The sequence below is a fragment of the Colossoma macropomum genome, unplaced genomic scaffold, assembly GCF_904425465.1.
Source record: "Colossoma macropomum unplaced genomic scaffold, Colossoma_macropomum, whole genome shotgun sequence".
Lineage (NCBI taxonomy): Eukaryota > Metazoa > Chordata > Actinopteri > Characiformes > Serrasalmidae > Colossoma > Colossoma macropomum.
The window spans coordinates 33,565,664-33,587,864 of record NW_023494799.1 but is presented as its reverse complement, the minus strand read 5'-3'; the positions used below and the strand labels follow the sequence as shown (position 1 = coordinate 33,587,864).

Below are 22,201 nucleotides of genomic sequence, written 5' to 3'. Positions count from 1 at the left end.
AAAGGACACTGTGAAACTCAGTCTATAAATTGTAAACTTCATAAAGCAACACAAACTGCATAATCTCACATATCACAGCTTTATAGAACATTCCGTTCACAGTTTCCTGTTGTGGTTATAATGAGTGCATATCATACCCAGCCCCTCACTCTTCTCAAAGGTTCTCTTCACAGTTTCACAAGTAGATCCGTTGCCATGACACACTCCACACCGGTCTTCAACTGCACTGGAGTCGATCTCATAATCACAGCCAATGTTCTACAACACAGAGGTCACACATAACTCACAGTGCAATACATGTAAATGGGTTATAAGTAATGGTTTCTAAATATGCTTAGAAAGCTATAATGCAATCACTGTTGGTTACTGTAATCACATTGGGTTGGGCTGTACTTTTCATGGCAGTGGATTGTCTCAAATGTCCCATTGGGATCAATGAAGTAAATTAATCAAATCACTCTACTTAAGATGATCCACTTGCATAAGTGAGGAAAAAGTCAAAGGACAAACTTTAAAAGAAAAGGAGTTTCCAATGCTAGAGTTCAAAAATTATTAAAAGATATAGAGAAAATGGAACTCCTCACAACTGTGAAAGACCTGGTAGACCACCAGAACTGTCATCATCAAATAAACAGTATTTAAAGCTTTGATCCTTGAGAGAGAGGAGAAAATCGAGATGCACTCTTGCTTCAGATCTGAAAAAATTAACAGGTGTTTTTTGTCCATCCTACGTGTTTTTGTCCAAACGTAAATAACAAAGATTTACATGTGTTGCACTGTGAGTTATGTTTAAAGAGTGAAACGACACAGGTTTTAGTGAAGAAGAAACATGAAAGGCAAAATTGTTAAAAGCCATTTCAATGTCCTAAGTTTCATATCCTATATTTGCTTCTACACCCAATAAACAATATTGGAATATATAAAAATTGCATTCTTTTCTAATTTAAAAGAAAGATTTTCATCACAAATTCTATTATCAGGATAACAATTTGAATGAAAAGTAGAATGTTTGAATATTTACATGAATTTCAGAATTTCTCAGTATTTGATAGTTCCTTCTTTTGCTTTAATGACAGAATGCACTCGAACAGGCACAGACTCCATAAGTTTGTGCAAAAGCCTTTGATGAGCAAAAAAAAAACCTCCTGAGGGTCGTCTAAACACTTCAATGCTTAAATGAAAGGAATAAGACTGAAAAAATATGACCTTTTTGTACAAAGGCCTTCACATGGTCATCACCACAAATTTGCATAAATTTGAAGAATGACCTAGAAATAGTGTAATCTTAAAATGTTGCTTGCTTCCAAGCTTAAATGAAAAAAAAAATCCAGATTATCACAGACTTTTGGACCCCACTGTAGATGAACATAAATATTTAATATACTCTTATATACTTTGTTTTGTAACATATTTCAGCCTTATGTTTTGGGATTGAGCTGAAGAGCTTTGCTTCCCTTTTTGAATAATTTTAACACTTGGGAATTCTTGCCGTAAGTCTATTTTGGTTCAAACGTGCGGTATGTTTTGCATATTTTTGGAGCTAATAAGACAGACTTGATATGACTTGATAAACAGGACTGTAAGGAAAACATCTGTCAGTTAGTCAGGGAGCTGTTTGAATCAAAAGCTTCATAACTCAAAATGCCTGTAGCTATGTTTCTCAGCAGCTTGTGCATGTTCATGCTCTCAAAAAAGCATGCCTTGATGGCAAAACCTTGAGTGCCTGTATATGGAAATGGAATTCAGTTCAGGCTAAGTCCTTCACACCACAGAGTGCATCAGCTTAGCATGCTGCTCCCTAATGCATAAATGCATTGCCGCCTCCTCCGTATCCCTGTTGCAAACGCGACCCATTTGTCACTAAGACGATTCTCAGTAGGACATGATACAAATGCAGCCCATTCTAAGAAAATAATCTCTGCTCTTGCAACCTCTGAGTGTAATGTATAGCCTAGCTTGTGTCCAACACAAATATGCTTCATTTGACAACTGGGTGTGCTTGCTTAGAACTAAAGCAAACTCCTGCGGGACAGATTTCTACGAGTGGTGTGAAGCTGAAATCCTTCACTGGGTGAACCTACATGACCCTTTCAGACTGATGGCTAGATATACATAATAGGCCCCCACCGATATGAACATTCTGAGACCAGTAGTGATAGCAGTTTCAGGGGCCTAAAAATTCTAAAAAATAAAAACACTGGCCACTATAATTTTAGAATAATTTTATACTCCTATACTCTTTTCCACTTCCCCTCAGTCCATTTTAAATTAGCTCGGGCCCAGAGAAGGCAGAGGTGTTTCTGGATCCTGTTTATGTACCATTTCATCTTTGCATTTTAGAGTTTTAAACTGCATTTGTCGATGCACTGATGAACTGTTTTCACAGACAGTGGTTTTCAGAAGTGTTTCTGAGCCCATGCAGTGATTTCCACTACAGAATCATGTCTGTTTTTAATGCAGTGCCGTTTAAGGGCCCAAAGATCACGGCCAGCAAATACTGGTTTTTGGCCTTGTCCCTTGCATACAGAGATTTCTCCAGATTCTCTGAATCTTTTAATGTTATTATGTACTGTAGATGATGAAAAGCAAAAGTTCTTTGCTATTTTATGTTGAGAAACATCATTCTTGAATTATTGCACTATTTGCTTGTGCAGTCTTTCACAGAGTGGTGAACCCCTCTTCATCTTTACTTCTTCAAGACTCTCTGACGTGCCTTTCTTTATTTTTATTTTTTTATACTGACCTGTTGTCAATCAACCACCAGATGTTTTTTTTAGCATTACACAACTTTACCAGCCTTTTGTTGCCCTCATCCCAACTTTTCTGAAACGTGTTGTTGGCAAATTCAAAATGGGCATGTATTTTTCAAAAAACAATAAAATATTTCATTTGACATGTTGTCTTTGTACTATTTTCAGATAACTGTAGGGTTTAAATGATTTGCACATCATTGTATTTTGTTCTATTTACATTTTGCACTGCGTCCCAACTTTTTGGAAATGGGGTTGTATTTGTTATGTCATGAAGACCAACACATTTACATATCACCACCTCTTACAGCAGTTTAGCCCACTATTCACGCAGAAGTCACAATCAGGGGGAGAACGTGAAGCATAGACTGCGGCCAATTACGTTCAGGGGGAGCAGTCGGAACAAAAAAGTAAACAATGGCCGATGGCAGTCAGGGACAGTCAGGGAACAATTGATGCATCCTAGTCAATAGTGCCTATAAATTGTGATATTCATATCATTCCACTTTTAAATATTTTTGTAATATTTCGTAAATGTGCCCTAGGTCACAAATAAAACCTATTAAACTTGAATAAATGGCAGTTACTGGCGGTATACCTTCAGCTGCATGATTTCATAGTGATAAAAAGTTGGTGTGCTTTAAATGTTTAATTAAATATGATGTATTATCTAATTATTTTCTTTCATATATTCTCTTATTTAAGCGTGCTTAATTTAAAACATTGTTTTTAAGTGCCAGTATCAGGTCTGACACTGTTACCATTACCTGCAGATCTACCACAAAACTTGGTATGTAAAACATTAATAACAATAATAATAATAATATGACAGATTGTGGCCAGTAATGTAACAGCGTCATGTTACCATTACAGATAATGGTCATAAATGTTTGATGTCATGATGACTAACTAGAGTGCACTCTGCAGTTAGCATGAGACAGAAGTCATGACAACAAACATTATGGCATCTGTCATGGAAGTTACTGGTAACTGAACACAATTTGTCATGGCAACTCGTGACAGTTTATGACATCTGCCACGACGTTTATGGCAGGGTTATGTCAATGTTAAGTAGCATGTTAAGTTCCAGTAAAGTGCTAACTGCTCTTTTCATACCTGGTTTTAAGAGGTGCAAAACCATTTGATGCAACTAAATAAACAAAATATATGTAATTAGCCACATTGCCAATTTCTCTACCCAATTCTGCATAGTCTACCTTCTGTGAAAGCCCATTCCTGCCACAATACAGCAAAACTCATATTATGAGAGAATGTCATACCGGTATTCACTTTTATATGGGTGTATCGCTCACCCCTATTAGTATCTCATAATCATGAGACTATATCTCAAAATAATGAGATAGCATGTCAAAATAATGAGAAAGTAGCTCAAAATAATGAGACAGTATCTCAAAACAATGAGATGGTATTTCAAAATAATGACTTCATATTCCAAAATAGTGACTTAATATCACAAAATAATGCCATAGCAATTCACTTAATAATGACAAAAATAATAATGAATAATTTGAAAATAAAATTAATAATTAATTAGGTGCTTTTTTTATATTTTACATTTTCCATGTTCAAGCGTAGGCTCTTTTGTACATATGATGTATGCTTTCAGGCACAATGCATCATATTTTGTCCTGAAACCTGGCAGAAAACGTTTCCTGGCCCTAAATGTACTGTGAGAACAAATGCATGAAACAACATACTAATGTTAATGCAATATTCATATCTTCTGCCACATTCACTGAAGCGCAGCTAGAAGTCTGCAGCAAAGGCAGAATTAGGTTGCATAAGTATCACATTTTTGTACAAGCAAAATCATGTGTGTATGAACAAGTTGGCTGAGGTCATGTAAGGACTGGACTGTGAAGTCACATTGGGCTGAACAAAGCCTGGAGTAGCAGAACCTAAGCAGACAGTATTGCAAAAGGCAGCATGCTGAGTTTTTGGAAGCCAGTTGAGAAGCTATTTCACAATGCCTATTTTTTGCTCCTGCTGGCCACTTGCAATCCTTTATTGCTTGCTGTGTCTGCAACTACTCTTCAACCGGCAACTGTAGAGGCATAAGCTGTAGGAGGAAAGAGATGGGTCAAAGGTATTACTGACCTTACAGATGCCATTAATGCACATGTCCCGGCTCTGGCTACCCTCATGGCACTGGGTACCATCAATCACAGCGTCCACCATCTTCTCTGAGAAATACTCATTCACCGGGCGGCAGTGCAGTTCACACGGATTAACTGACAAATAGAACAAATTGTTTGTTGTTTCTCTACAGCACAATGAACGCCAAAAGCTCTCACACCACAGACAGAAGCAGTTATAGCAACTCAATTTTAAACACATTGGATAAAACTTGAGCCTAACTGATATAAAAATTATACAGATTTTAACTGATAATACGTAATAATAGTAACTAATAATGGCCAATGAAATGCATTTATATTTCACATTTTAACTGTATACTCCAGAAATGACTGTCACACTTCTTAAACTGAAATAAATAGAAATTACTCATGCTTTTAACCCTTTATCTTAAATATGGTTTAAAAGGGTATTGATAGAGCCTTATTATTAAATTTTTCTCTAAATTACTATGAAACAAGTTATGTAGTCATGAGAGTGCGAAGCTAAATTGTGGGCCCACATACTGGGCCTTCATGGTTTAAGGGTTTTAACTCATTAAGGCCGATGCAAAAGGTGGCCGTTTTAACTATTATTTAATTCAATTTCTGAATCCTATAGTTGCATTTATTTGACATGTAAAAACATGATTATTTTTATTAATTTTTGTCAGACACCACCTTTTACCAAACGCATTAATTTAAAAATAAAAATGTTAAAAACGCCACATGAATAGGACTATTACTTACACCTCAGCTTTACCGTTACTCCGATTAAACAAATCAATACTAAGTGCTTAGCAATATGAACTGTGCTCTGAATGAGTTTATGTGATTGCTCAGAAAAAAACATGTAGCACCCAACAATAAATGAAGCTTTGGGCATATTTTATACAGTGACAGAAAGCATGGTAGCACACAGAAAGCTCTGGTTCTACACACTGAAACTGAAGAAATATTTTACAGGGACGTGCACGAGGAGTGAAACTTTTTTTTGGGGTCCAGTATTGGGTTTGTTGTGGTAATAATATGAACACAGTCATACTATGTGGTCTTTCTGTTAAATTAGCATTCCTGCCTAAAATAGCATTTAACATGTTATTTGTCATGTTTTGTAATATTATGCATGCTGCATCGATTCTGTGAACCTCATCGGTTTACAGAATTCATAATTTTGTATCCTTTTTGCATTTTCATTTAACAGTATTCTCTCACTACAATACTCCGCATGCATTACAGAAATACATCATATAAACATTGGGAATCCCCCTACGGATACGAAGAAATATTGACTATTAGCCTCTGATGTAGATTCTGATAAATACAGATGTAACATTTGGTTTCCTAGCAGAAATGATGAACGATTTGGAGAAAATATCTTAAATGTCACTGCAAATATTGCAAATTTTATTACTGCAATTTAAACTGTAATTATTTTCCAAAAATTAAGGTCTAGGCCTTTTATTCTGTCCAAAAAGACCAGGATATCCCCTTTTTTCAACTTGACACTTGAACACTGATTGCGCTGTGCCAGTTAGTGGTGATTGTGTTGTCACAGCACAAGTGTTTGTTGCTTTTGATTGGTCATGTCTACAGATGGCTCACAGGCTCCATGTTATTAAATGAAATCCCCCCACTTAACACTATGATGTTGATAATATAGGCTATATTTACAACCATTTGAAAATTGCACTTTTTTAAATTGTGATTTGGATACAAAATTGGTTTTAACCCTACATTACCTACCTGGCTTCTGTCTGCATTAGCCAGCTAGTGGACAAAAGGGTCCACCCCAAAGCCCTTGAAGTTTTTTAAAAGTTCTTCCCACCTTCAAAATACATCCATCAGAAGGGGGGTTTCGTTGTCTTGAGAGACGTCTGTGAGAGACGACTGGAGCACCAATGTAGGGTGCAAGTAGGCATGTGTACAACAGACATAGCAATGGTTACATGTTTCATTTTGGTTGAAGAGTTCCTTAATTACTTTTTATTTTTTGTATTTTTTCTTCATAAAGTAGTAGTTTATATTGTCCTTATACTAAAGGCTTGGATACATTTAACATACATTTTTTGTTATACTAAGCATGACAGTGTTTTGTGTTCAAAATCACCAGTTCAGCTTGATGTCATTCAGTTTAAACATTTAAAACTTAGCCCACTTTACAGGAGACCGTGAGTTCAAATCCCAATTAGGCCACAAAAATGGTAATTGTTGGCATGTTATCTGCAATCTGTCCACCGATAAAGATAAAATCGCGGGTCATCAATTTTCCAAACAATATATTGGCAAAGCCCTACTAAAAACCTAAATTATGTATGTTTGTAGGATCGTGTGAATGCTTTGATTCACCAAAACATCCACAGAAACTCACTTGGAACTTGGAGATGGGTCAGAATGCTCCCAGCAACACAATAAAAACTGTAATTGTGAGGGCTCATTTGCATATTGTAGCCTTTTGCAATATCAGTATTGTAAAGGTCAATATCACTGTGCAGCTACTGACATCTTTACTGTATAATACAGTTTAATATGCATGCTGAAACCTATTTTCAGGTAATTTTCTACATGCAAAACACCCGAGGCCTGTGTTAATATGTACTGTGGGAAGAAAATGCTTACTTCGGTTATTGACATTCACCCATTTGTAGAACTTGCCCTTATAAGGCACGGTGTTGAACTTGCTGCACTGGATGTATCTAAAGCTGGGCTGGTCTGGAGGGCAAGCCTCACGGTTACAGATTCTGTACCTGAGCCGCTCCCCAAGGCAGTACCTCCCTCCGTTCTTTGGGCTAAATGACAGAAAAGAAATGTGAGATCACTGTGTTTATGTGCTTGGAAGCAACAAAAGACATGGCATTACTGGAGGGATTGCTACTGAAAACTTGAGCTAGTTCCAGAGACTATGTAAGGAGACTAGAATGTAATCAATATTTGATTGATGTTACACTGTGAATGAGGTAATCTTCCACACAGATGTCTCTTACGATCCTATAACAACTGAACCTTTTCTTCCCATTGAAAGTCCTGGATGTTGTTAGTGAGCCATAATTTACTACAAAGCTAAAAAACCTGCAGCTGAAAGCAAATACAGATGTCGTTGTATCCACATGTATTCTATCCATCAATAACCCAAAGGATTCTGCTAGAGGCCCTGGCCTTTAACACTCTTGAGCCATATGTTGTATAAACACAGCAAGGTATAAATGGCTCAATATATAGTACTGTGCAAAAGTCAGAGACCACTCTTATTTTTTTTTCTAGTCAAAACATCATTCAGTGCCCAAAAATGCAGAAAACAAATTTAACAGAAAATTACACAGAAACCACTAAAAGATATTATGAGTTTTTCAGTATTTAGTCTCCAGCTTTTATTACAGCTTCCAACCTTTTAAAGAGACTTGTGTTCACTTTTCAAAGAAATCTGCTGGTTTTTTTTTTACACCTCCAAAGTTCAGTCTTAGAAGTTGGTTGCATTTTCTGTTATCAAGTAATCCCAAACATATTCAGTAATGAGGTCTGGACTCTGGGATGGTCAGTCTCTTGTTATGAGAAGACCAGCAGCTTCTTTGTTTGATTAAAAATTTCCCTTTTTTGCTTCCTTTTCTTATACCCATCAATCCATAGACCTGACTTGTCTTTTTACAGTAGAAGGATGGACAGAAACACCTGTGGATCTTTTCTGAATTAAAGCAAGAGTGCAGCTTGATTTTCTTTCTTTTGGTGGTCTGCCAAGCCTTGTACAAATTGTTAGGAGTCCCATTTTCTCTACATCGTTTAGCTTTTTTTTCTCCAGTTATGAGAAAAATGTTTTTTCTTATTACTCACGTATTGCTTTCTGCTTCCTTATGCAAGTGCATTATTTTATATCTTATCTCCTGAAAAATGAATAGCTTGTACTTAGTGGTCATTTGCACAGTAATATATGTGCAATTTATCTGCACACTGATATTCCCAGCCTCAAAAACATGTTGTTTTAGTTAGAACCAGCAAAGATAAAGTGAAGCTATTCCTACTATAACCTAAAAGATAAGAGCGGTGACGCAAATATTTGGTATTACCATGAGGCTTCAGCATTATTCATCATTGTGGAGATTACGAGGAAAGGTCTGATGAGATAATGTTGGTTTTCCGTTTTTTTGTTTTTATTTTTTTATCCTTTCTCCAGACCATAATTACTGCACATTTAATGACACTCAAAACAAAAACATATGCGCACACACACACACACACACACATACACGCACGCACACACACAAGCTCTCTTTCTTTCTTAGCAGTAGTACTGTTTAGGAAAAAATGCAGACCATTTAACTCTACACGTTACACAGACTATTCTATACAGCACAGATTAAAAATAACTCAATAGTTTATATGGCACAGCTGATAAGCACACAAATTATGGGCTCAACCTGGTATGGGTGCTGCCAAGCACTGCTAGGAATGAGGACAGGATGAAGTACTGCACGTTCAGTGTGAAAGAGCTTTACAATAATGAAAGCCCATTTCGCAGACAGCTGCGATTTTGTCTCTGTTGCTCTTAACCACGTGTTTGTACTTAGTATCTCTGAGTAATGACTAATGTTCTGGAAATGATGATGACTTTTTAAAAATACTAAGTCAATATTTCCACCTCCTCTAACTGCACCTATGATGGACAAACTAGTCTGACTATTAGCATAAATTATTTCAGCCAGCACTGCACAAAACAGAGACTATACTGGATACTTTGGGATACAGCTGACATTAGTAAGCTTGGGGACAAAATTCGGCCTGGAAAACAGCCCCAGACTATTATCCCTCCTCCACCAAACTTTACTGTTGGCATTATGCATTCCAATAAGTAGTTTTCTCCAGCATTTGCAAAACCCAGATGTGTCCATCAGATTGCCAGATAGTGAAGCGTGATTCATCACCCCAGAGAACACATTTCCACTGCTCCAGAGTCTAGTGGTGGCATGCTTTACATCACTCTAGCCGACACTTGGCATTGCGCATAGTGATCTTAGGCTTGTGTGCAGCTACTCAGCCATGGAAACCCATTTCATGAAGAGTCCCGAAGCACAGTTCTTGAGCTGACGATGCTTCCAAAGGCAGTTTGGAACTCTGTAGTGATTTCACAGTAAAAGCGCCTACAGTTGACCGGGGTAGATCTAGCTGGCAGTAATTTCATAAACTGACTTGGGGCAAAGGCATGCTATGACAGTGACACGTTTAAAGTCACTGAGCTCTGAGGTATTACCCACTCTAATGCCAATGGTTGTCTATGAAGACTGCATAGCTATGTGCTTGATTTTATACACCTGTTAGAAATGGGTATGGCTGAAACACCTGGATGCAACAATTAGGAGGGTAGTCTACATACTTTTGGCCATATAGTGAACATGTAAAATGGCCAAAAAAGCTTTTTTACTTAATATACTTTTGGGTGGACTACATTTCAGAATGAAACAATATATTTCAAACATATTTCAAATATACAAAAAAATGTCCATGTATTTCTTTTTCTGTATAGGAGAGAAGTCTTGCAAGTAAGGCTGACTCACTTACACTGGATTGTCACAGTCCCTCTGGGCGTTCTGCACCCCTGCCCCGCATGTCCTGGTACAGACAGACCACTCACTCCACGGCCCCCAACCGCCATTGACTTTCTGCAGCGGATGCCCTGCTGCCACACACTCACCACTCAAACACCACTGACGACAAGCCACCAACACAGAAGGTCAGTCACAAAAGCACAGGGCATGTACAAAAAGAACAATGAAACCTGCTCACAGCTGTCAAGTACAGCAAGGGATCAAGGAAGCAAGAGATGAAATGAAAAGAAACGTCAGTGGAGCAGAGAACAAGTGGTAAGCCTCATGCAGGTAAAAGTCCACACATACAAACACATACACAGCATCCATGTGGCTTACCTTGTTTTCGCCACACTTGGTGCCATCCACCGCTCCGTCCAACTTTGAATGACAGGTGGAATCCACAGTGCACCATAAAGTGCTACAGACATTCTAGACAAGTGGAAAATGTGGTTCTACATGTGAGATATATGTGTTTATTTCTTGTATTACATTGTTTTCCAAACATTTTACGGTACTGTAGCCCCTCTGACATTAAAACTCTGGCTTGTACCCTCTCTCACACACTTGTGTATTCTGCCATGATGCATATGGATGACATTTAGCCTTGTAAAATCAATCCCCATTAATACACTAAACATTTGTGAAGCTATGATATAACACACTAGATGTAACAGAATAAATAGATAATGTTGTGGATGCTATTAAGGCCAGTATTAAAGGTGTAGTTCACTCCAGACTGATGATCAGAGCACAGTGATGAGGAAGAGGAGTATAGTTTCATTTATATTCACATAGGTAGTGGTCAGTGGTGATTCTAGGATATTTTTTAAGTGGGGCTGTAATGGGGCAACAGTTCCTGTTCAGAGGCTACATAAATGCTATCAAATTCAAAGAGAGATCTCTAAATGCATTCACTACAAACAATACACTTTAGAAAGCATCTATCACTGATACAGCCCATTTCATATGTTTCACATGCAGTATCAGATATGGTAAAATGTCTAATCACAAGGCTACAGTGTTCAGACATGCAAACTTGAGAGCAGTGGAAAAGGTGACAAGCTCAAAAATCAACCCCCTGTAGGGGGTCCAGAGGCTTGGCCCGCCAGAGAAGATTTTAATGATTTTAACAATTAAGCATTCTGAAATTATTTCTACTCCACTGATATTCCATTCAGTTCTCTGAATTCAGTTCATTGAATTCAACAAGTATGCCAATATTTGTCATAGCAAACTACACTGCTTTCCAGGTATTTTGATTTATTTGCCGAAAGTTCCTTACCATACCAATGTCAAAATGTCTGAGCATATGAACGTTTTCTTTTAAGATTTCTCCTGAACAATTATTACAAACAGAGGCCATTCTAATAACTCTGCCTATCATTTGTTTTGTCTATCTCGCTGAAAGATCCATTATTCCATAAGGTGTGCTTGGACCCCATAGATTGCCACTTGTGATGTACTTTGCAGACGGTCATTCAACTCTCGTAGTGGTTATGACAGTCCACAGAAATCAGTGTGTTATACGTCAGTTTCAAAAAATGTGTTGCTTCTCACAAACAGTCTGATGATGTGGAGCTACATTTTAGATTCTCCTAAATGCCTCTAGGAGAACAGGACTGGTCCCTAACACTCACTACATAATTGCCTTATCACAAAGCATTTCTGCAACCAAACAATTTCCTCCAGTATGACCCCTTTGAGCCTAACAGCTCTGATAAGAGTGCTGAGGTCAGGAAGTCTCTAGGGAACGAGGACTGAAGAGATAAAACCCCCTGCTGTTTGTCTGTGACATTTTGGCAGGCGATTGGAGCACAATCATTGTATGCCAAGAGTATAATCAGCGAGGGCCATCAGACTGTCACAAAAGCTGGTGTGGGATGCATCTCGCTCACCAGTAATGCTAACTGACATCTCCATAAACAACAATTGAGATATGATGACCTACTGCTCGCAATTCTGCAACCAGCAAGAAGCCTTAAATGTTGGCAAACCTCCAACTTGAATGAAGGTCCCAATAAACAAAGTACATTCTGACAGCTTTAAAGGAATATTGCATTTTCATCCTGCCAATATAAGTATGTATCAAACTGAAATTGAGTGAACTGAGTTTCAGATCTATGCCTATTTGAAACTAGGGCTGCAACAACGTATCCACGTATTATCAATAACCAGACAATTGTTGGCAATGAATATTCTTATTCATCAGTTGGCATGACGTTTGGGCTCCCCATTTATATCACCTGACTGAAAGATGGAGGAGATTACAGTACAGGGTTATGTACAAAGGTGTTGGACTGCAGGTAATGATGGACTTGACTAAACCTGGCTTGGGAGCCCTTCAAAAGCCTCGGAAATAAATTGATTTTGGCGTCTAATTTAGATCTTTGTAGTTATTATAGAAATAATATGAGACTTCATTGTCCATGATAAGTTCTGCTTATCTGCCTGTTGTTTCCTTCATTCATGTAACTTGTACATTGTTGGCTATCAAGAGCTGTTAGTGGCTGTCCACCAATTCTGACCTGAAGTGAAACCAAAATCAGGATTTCAGAAACGCAATGAGTGGAGAGAAAGAGGCAAACAGAGAGAGAACACAAAAAGGGAGCAGCTAACTTCTGACCCGGTTCTTTCAGAAAACAGGTGAGCCTAAAGTGCCAAACAGTAAATGTGTTGTAGTAATGCAAGCTAGTTAGCTAACTAGTGATTAGCCATATCTATGGCAATTAACTACAACTGCAGTCATTTCAATCAAGCACAAGCTGATAAAGTAGCACAGGATTTGATTTAATGCAGCAAGTAAGCTTTTTTTATTACACAGTGTTCATCATAACTAGCCCAGCCACTAACCTGCAAAACACAAATTCTACCAGAGGCAGTCAGAGGGGGAGAAAAAGGAGCACCTCTTTCATTTTCTAATGCAAATAAAGACATGAGCTAGGGTGAGCTCATCAAAGTAGGTAGTTAATAGGTGTTCCATCCAATAAACCATTTGTTGAGCAATTCTGGTAACAATGACTAACTATATTTCAATATGTTTTAGTTGTTCTTTTAAATTTCCCTCTAATTACATTGATTGTTTTGAACAGATACTAAACTTAAGTCTAATTCTTACTAAACTAAAAGGTAATTTAGTACTAAAAGACTATTCAACACACTCTTACCTTATCTATTGTCAGCTGTTTAACCCTTAAATGCATACCAGCCAACCTCATAAAGAAATACAGCATAATAAATACATAATATTTTCCCTTTCCTTTGTTTTCTTGCAAGATGTACTATGCCCCTGGTTATGCATAACTCGAAAAAGTCTAAACTATGCTAAAACTTCGCTTTAATTCTGAATTTTCTGAAACTTGTGCAAAACTTAGCTCTACTTTGACAGCAAGAGCACTGTGTAAAAGGAGGAATAATTCTTTGCATTTTTAATTTGTTGAAAGAAACATTGTGTGCAACATGAAATATTAACTTACTGACAGACTACTGGCTGAGCTTTTTCTCTCCCCTATTTATCAAAGTCATAATGAATTGATTATGGAAATCACTGTTAGTTGGAGGGCTAACTGAAACTACAGCAAACCTGCTCTAACAGTACAGGTGTTAGGATGGGAGAGATAAAACCAAAGCTGTTCTTATGCTGTTTTGTCCATTTTTGACCACTGGAGCAACACAGTAAAAAAGCAGTTCTGGTTACTTTAACATTTCTTTATTTTTTTTCTAAAAACAATGCAGAGGTGGAGCCTGAGACTGTGCTGCCCTTTCAGGTAGCACATTCCCACAAATTTTCATCTCTGAAATGTTTAATTATGCATATTTACAGGTTAATTTGTCCTATAAAAGCACCTGATTGTTTATTCAGCAACTGTCAAGACTTTCTGCTGTTTTTTAAGTACAGGGAAAAACATCAAAATTACTGTCTGTGATAATCGACCGCTGGCTATAGCAAATAGATATTGGGTTGAAAAATGCTGGAATATTACCTTTTTTTTTATAAAAAATGGGTACTTATAATGAGAGTTATGGCTTATTCACTGTTTATATATTTCACGTATATGAAGTAAGATAAAATGTTTACTGTAATAAATCACATGTAAAGTTTAGGCCAAACAGCTCGGCAGACAGCTAACAGGCTACTCCTATAATACCTATAAAACAAAGTTTAGCTTTATCAAAGGACTACTGTACAACAATGTAAAAAAATGCTACTTGAAATTCTGTTACAAGTTCCAAATGCTTTAGGTGTTCTTGTTTAAGCAGAGATGGCCCAAGTAGCATTACACCCTGTGTGCGGAGTCATGCTTTCATGCTAACATATCACTGAAAATTCCACAGAAGCAATGAGTATTAGCAGAAATTAGCATTATCTTAGCGGTGGTACTTATTATAAATTGAAGCCCTCAGCATTAACGATACTTGTAGCCAACAAGTTCAATACAGATTTATCAACTTTTCAAAATATCTTTAAAAATTGAAGTTCATTTAATTGGAGCATAGCCACTCGGTGGAAAAATACTGGAGTATTTTTTTAACATTTTTTGGGGGGGATTTATGATGAGAGTTATGGCTTGTAGTTTACATTTGTTTAGAAATTTTGTGAATATGAAGCAAAATCAAATGCTTTCATTTTGATAGAATAAACATGATATAATTCATAAAACATGATATAATTCATGATATATATGAGTGTTTTTAACCAGTTGCTAACGGGAGAAGCAGGACTGGAGGAAGATGATTGTGGATTGCTGAAAGAAACATCAATAACCTTCAATACGTTTAGGACACAACACTGGAAGACCTGAAGGCTTTTATAAGAAAAGTTGAGCGTAAGGGGGGACTGCAGCTCAATATGAAGAAGTCTAAGGTCATGACAACAGGAAACGCTGCTGACTTTACCAAAGATGATGAAGATGTGGAAATGGTAGACAGCTTCTGGCTTCTTGGATCAATTATTAACAACAGAGGATACAGCAATCAAGAAATATGACACAGAGTGGCACTCGGCAGTACAAGGATGAAAAATCTTCTAGTGCAAGAATATGGATCTACAGATAAAAGATCAGAAGTGTTCAGGCTGTGGTCTTCTCTGTGGTTCTTTATGGAGGTGAAAGCTGGACAGTAAACATGCCTTTGAACGTTGAGAAAAATTTCTGAGAAGAACCAATTCATTGGAAAAGACCATTATGCTTGGAACAGCTGAAGGTAAAAGAGGAATAAGATACAAGTTGAATGGATTCAATCAGATGAACCATGACCAAGCTATTCAGAAGCTTAAAGACTCAAACAATAGACAGGATATTCTGGTCACTATCCATATTGTCACCAGACAACACTTAATAATAACACTAATTCTTAATTTAGGGTTAAAATGAAGCATTTTTACCCCAAGCCAAAAGTGAATTGTAACATAATCTAGGCTTAGTTGATGACATTCTTGTTTTGCAGTAAAACCGGATATCTTTCAACAATATCACGCTGAGAAACCTATGGTATCAGTGTAAGTAGAGGCAGAGACTTCCTGTCAGGCAGTGGAGATGTGTGTGGTCCAGTCTCTATTTTCTTCCTGCTAGATCCCTGGGAGCTGCCAAATCTGCACGCTCTCACATCACTGAAAGAAGAGAGGGCTCCTCTATTCTGTTCTCATTAGTACAGGAAGAAACAACTGTACCGCGGGCATGGTAGCAAAACTGCTTACTTCACGGGATCTCTCTAATGAGATCAAACTCAGGGCTCAGTGAGCAGCAGGATGTCTTAAATCATCTCCATCTCCCACCGGCCCGTCAGCTGTGGCAGGCATTAAGTAATAGTGCTTTTCCATGCTGGGAGTTTGTTCAGTCTCAGTTATCTGAGTAAACACTACTGAATCAGTGCAACGCCAATGGGTGATAAATGAGCGAACGCTCGGTCACCTCTGTTGTGTTAAGAATCCCTCTCGAGTGAGCTAAGAAAAACTTCATCTTCACAGTTTGACTCTGCAGAATGGGTAGTTCAAACAAATCACTCCATTAGCGTCAGCCGCTAGCACATGTGGATACTCACATTCTGTCAAAATGTTTTACTGTTAAGTTGCCGATAAACTAAAGTCTAACGGTCTCTAATGAGATATGAGTCAGTGATTAGAGAGGCATCACGTTAATCTATAAACAAAGCCGTTTGATTGACAGATCAGTATGTGTGATTTTTTTTCTTTCATTTTTAGAACAGATTCTTTCCAGGTTTGATACTAATTAAAGCCCATTAGCGCTGTGGTAGGCCCGTCTGTTAGTGTCAAGGGCAGTTCATGCCTCCTCCAATGTATACATAAAATAAAAACACAGTGCAATCATTTCTTTAAACAATTTCAGGACAGTTTCTATTGTATACACGTCTGACTTCCATGATTCAATTAGATCATGATTCTATGACTGATATTCTGTGAATGGCGGAACTATTTATGCAGTACTGGAATATAGATTATAAAAACAATACCCCAAGCTTTTTGTTTTTTTTTTGTTTTTACCTCATCTATATAAGGTTTTAATTAGGGATGGGAGATTTTTAATATGTTGGCTCAAGAGAGGCCCAAGAATCAATATTTTATCATATATTTATTATATTTTATGAAATAATTATAACTTTCTGGTGAGATCAAAGTTTCTGTCAGTGGGGTTATTGTTAGGAATGGTCGAATAGTGCAGTGGATAACATTCATGCTGTGCATAGTAAGTGGGGTTTGGTCCGACCATTCAAGAATCAGAAACACATATGATATACCAACAAGACTCCAATCAGTCACAACATCTGACATTACATTTACTTGCCACTGTAAATTGCCCTGAATAAACGCATTTGTTAAATGTCAAAACATTATTTTTTGAATGTTGATTTGTCTGCTTCAAAATTCTATTTTGCTCTGAGAAAAATATTGTCTTTCTTTAGTATATTGTGTATATTTCTCTTATTTTATAAGCTCATCAATGATGTATCACATGGCTAGCAGATGTCTATCTCAACTATCAACTTTTTGAGTCTCCAATGGCTGATCATGTATTTCTTGACTTACAACAGAATGTTTTTTGTACTTTAGCTTCAAACAGCTAACTGTATGTGTTTCCAACAGAATATCTATTTTCCAGACATAATTCTCAGCAGATGTATCAATAGCTGCAAGAGAAATACACAGTATAAAAGCCTCTATGCTAGGTCTGTTTTCATACTGAGCTACTGCAGACTGATGGACAGCGCGCTCTCGAATAAAGACTTCCCTGGCAAAGAAAAAGATTTACAACAGTTTTAATAGAAAAAGAATGAAGTGGGTTTTTTTTGAGGAATAATATGCAATGAATAGTCATAAAATGTGATATATTAGAACAGGGGTGTCAAACTCAACCACTAAAAAAGGCCATATTAAAAAATCTCAACAAATCTTTGGGCCAGAGAACGACTATGTTTTTATTTCATTTTAAGTTAACATTTTGCAAAAAAAACAAAATGACCATTGTTTTTTCAAAATACGCTGAAACTTCAACAGTAAAACATTGGCGCTTGTAGTAGACCTTGAAATATTACATGAATACTTGAAATATTCTAAAGTTAAATGTCCCCAGGAGCTCAGTCTTTTAAACCTATCTATATGCTTAAACTAGACACCTGGCATCTTTTCTTTGCTGCAAGTTCATTAAGACTTGGGCTCAATTTCTGAGCTGCTGAGCTAACATTAAGTGTTTATATTGGATGAAGAGCAGTTTGTTGTTTGGTGATAGAATTGGTGCGTAACTGTGTAGAACTGAACCGCTGTCCCATAGACTGTTGTTGGGGTAGGAGAGTTGGAGCACACATTACGTTGCAGTTCATGCTGGGGACTGTAGTTCAGTGCACTGTGAAACGAGAGCTAAAATTAATAGTAAATTAAAATACTTTAGCAGGCCAGACAGGATTATGTTGTGGGCCACATCTTTGTGTTTGACACATGGGTTTTAGAGTAAGTCATTTCACAAAAGATTTAGGTAGCTTATCATAGGGGGTGGGCTTTAGTGATTCACAACCCCTAGTTAAGAGTATATTGTGGTGAAAACTCAATGAAAATCATACTGTTTCAAAATTTACATTCTGATAGCTATAAATAATTATTGTCTTTTTAAAAAGTCACAGTGGAAGTGAACAGCTTCTTGCTACAGTCACCAGGACATAGCATGTTAACATAGTTATAATGTAAACTGTTAAATTGAGGCAGTGCTGGTGTGCTTTGTATTTATTTAAATTCTAGATTATTTGTTGATGTGATAAAGAGGATAGAGGTTCAATAAAAGTGCTTTGTAATCATCTTAAGTATATTTTAATTATACCACAATAACATTTTTCTATTTAAGTAATAATACCAAAAAAAAAAATTGGTCCCTGATATCACAGTAGAAATTTTCATCCCATCTGTACAGTACATATAAGATTTTCTTCTGCAGCAGTGGACCTTGGCCTGTTTTCTTTCAGTAGTGTATTATGCATCTTACAGTTGTGGGGGCAGTGTGAGGTATCCATGTGGGTGTGAGGAGAGAGAGGAAGCGGATGTCTTACGTCCATGTCATCGCACAGCAGTGAGCTGGAGCCATATTGGAGCTTGCACTGGTGGGCGGCGCTGTAGAGGACGCCAGGCAGCACTAAATGATCAGCCAGCTTGTTCCTGCTAGGAGGGTCGTCCAAGCACCAGCCCCAGCCACGGCTGTCAAACACAAACACAAACACACACACACACACACACACAAACACATACTGTTTCCAATATTCACCTAAATAACACTGCTGCAAAAAGGAGGCATTGTCATAGACAGTAGTAGCACCAAGAATTCATTCCACCATTATTCTTCTAACTTCAGCACTAGGCAGAAGTTAAGAACAACATGTATCAATTCAATATCTTTCTACTTGAATTAAAGTACACTTTCTGACAAGGAAACCTCTACAGTTGCAGACAAATAATATTTTACTAAGGGTTTATCTACTTTTACTGAAGTACAAGATTTTTGACATATAGTGAGCAAATATCAGGCCACCATTTATTTATTTAATTTCCAGTCAAAACAGCCATTAAGTACAAGTTAATCATTTTTTGGATGACATTTCTAGAGAGATTAGATATAAAATAATCAACTTGCATAAGAAAGGAGGAAGCCAACGGAACGAAATACATGAAAAAATAGGAATTTCCAAAACTGGAGTTCAAAAAAGTGATTAAAAGATACAGAAAAAATGTGACTCTTCACAACTGTGAAAGTCCTGGTAGACCACCAAAACTGTCACTATCAGATAAACAGTACTTAAAGCTGTTGTCTTTGTGAAAGAGGAGAAAATCAAGCTCCACTATTGCTTCAGATCTGAAAAAAAATCCACAAGTGTTTCTGTCCATCCTTCCACTGTGAGAAGACAACACTATGAGTAGCTGTCAAGAAGCTCCTTCTGAGAAAAGGAAATAGAAAGCAAAACCATTTGCAAATCAAAGAAAGAAGCTGCTGGTGTTCCCCAGAGTCCAGACTTCAACATCACTGTGTTTGGATTACCTGGACTGTGAGAAACAGAAAATGCAATCAACTTCTAAGACTGAACTTTGGAAGTGGCCATTTTGACTGGTAATTAAATAAATGAGGGGCAGTCTCTAATTTTCACACAGTAATGCAGATGTATATTCATAAAAATGTGAAAATATGTATGAAAATTATTGCTTAAGTTCAAGGCCATCAAAATTTTCTTTGGATGCTATATATGGTGTTCTTAAATAGGCTTCTGCCTTGTAAGTTCCATTGCTTGGAAATGAATGCTTCATGACAGTGTTATAAATGGAACAAATGTCTATTTCTATGACTATCACTTTATTTTAAGCCCCCGTTTGTCTATACAATGTCACTTAATGCATATAACATCTCATGTGATCTTGCGATTACTTGCATAAGCCGTTTATAAATGCTCAAGTATTGCTTTATAATTACATTATCGTTATGCATGCGTTTTGATGTACATAGCCTTCAAATGAACTGTTAGCAAATATTTCTTAGAGTCATTTATAACCAGTTATATCATTCAAGACTGAGTTGCCACCTCCAGATCGATGCATCATGATGCACCCATGCATTTCAGACCCTTCGAAAGGAGACTTGAATGTATGGTTTGGAGGTTGTGGAGGCCAGGCTGAGGCCTAGCACTGAATCTGCCTGTGCAGAATCAATGCAAGCTTAATGTAACAGACATAAAAAAAGAGGGTGTAGGCTATAATTGCTGCTCCTTCTTCAAGATGAGCTCTTGACTCAAGATTAAGGACCAGGCTCTGCACATCATTACATAAGCCAGCCTAAGTTAATCAGCAGAGACATTAATGCCATCACGATCCATTCCCCTGGGCATTTTTTACAGCTCTCACTTCAGACTAATTAAAAGGACTTATTTCTGCATCCATTTGCATTAATGTCCTTTTTAAAAATATTTTCGAAGGCTAGCATATGAATTCATAGTAAGAGAATTAATAGCTCTCTGATCATTTCTAAGAAAACAACATATTAAGTATGAAATAATGCCTGTTTTAATATGTTGGAAGGCTCACTCCAGCTAAAAGTCAGAAGTTAAATTACACTGCATGGCTGGATTGATAGCAGTTTTTTGGTTTCTAATAAAACCATCCTTCTACCAAGCATGACAAGGTGCCACCACGTTAGATACAACATAATTGTATTGTAAAGAAGACAGGCAGCTCATAGCAAAGAGAAAGAGAAAATGGTAAACATCTCAGTTGAAATTCAGTCCGTATTTAAATCATGAATAGGAAAGCACTTGGAAAGTTACTAAGAAGGAAGGTCAGCTGCGAGCTGAACGCTTTGCTCTGATCATCTGGAAAAGCTATAAGGTGCTGCAGCTGTAGGCAGCTGCTTAGATTAGAGACAGAGCAAAAAGTTCCAACATTTTTCACATCGTCACTATTATATCAGAAACCTGTAAGGCCCATTTGCAGAAATTTTTCCTATTTTTTTATTTTTAACACATTTTTTTTAAATGCCAGCTAACATATAATACAGTGAACATTTCATATTGAATTGACCAAAAAATCATTCAAACACTGTCATTATATTAACCTACAATAAACCTTTTTTTCCTCCATTTGGTTACCATTTGGAATATGACAGCAATTAGCACTTTGACCGATGAGATCTGTAACACCTCTGCCTTCTACGCTGTAGACTGGGGTTCAATCCCCCGCCTGAGCAAGCACTACACTATACCAATAAGAGTCCTTGGGCAAGACTCCTAACACTACTACCTTCGCCTACCTGTGTAAAATGATCAAATTGTAAGTTGCTCTGGATAAGAGCGTCTGCCAAATGACGTAATGTAATTGACCACATCTATTCTTTGTCTAGGAATACTCATTACTGTTGCAAGATTGGACAACCTTTACAGAATGGTGACAAAAATCTCATTCTAATGAATTTTGGTTGGAGTTCATTATTACTACATAATGTTTCCAGTTTAAAATTCTGTGCTGGACTATGTTGTTGTAGCAAGTTGGAAATAATGACTTTGCCACCCATGCTAACATTAACTTGATTACATGACAAAAAGAAAAAAAACGGCGGCCAATCCATCCTAAAAGTGCCAAAAAAAAGGGGGAGTGTGCTACTGGTTGAATTGGATTTTTGCCAGCATTCTGCAAAAAAATGTTGACAGGTCAATTAGAAGAATTGTGTTTAATGGAACAGTTTAGTGAAATAAATCACACAATTTCCCA

General features: G+C 37.2%; 1 protein-coding gene across 2 annotated transcripts in view; it reads right to left on the bottom strand.

The window, feature by feature from the left end:
* Window positions 1-22,201, bottom strand: part of LOC118819012 (A disintegrin and metalloproteinase with thrombospondin motifs 7) — a 114,088-nt gene that overhangs the window by 62,969 nt on the left and 28,918 nt on the right. For both annotated transcript variants that reach the window (XM_036586604.1, XM_036586605.1), the window contains exons 9-14: window positions 19,009-19,153; window positions 10,798-10,890; window positions 10,433-10,578; window positions 7,505-7,674; window positions 4,869-5,002; window positions 138-258 (exon numbers count right to left, since the gene is read on the bottom strand). In XM_036586604.1, coding sequence (XP_036442497.1) covers window positions 138-258; window positions 4,869-5,002; window positions 7,505-7,674; window positions 10,433-10,578; window positions 10,798-10,890; window positions 19,009-19,153 — 809 coding nt within the window. The remainder of the gene's footprint in view (window positions 1-137; window positions 259-4,868; window positions 5,003-7,504; window positions 7,675-10,432; window positions 10,579-10,797; window positions 10,891-19,008; window positions 19,154-22,201) is intronic.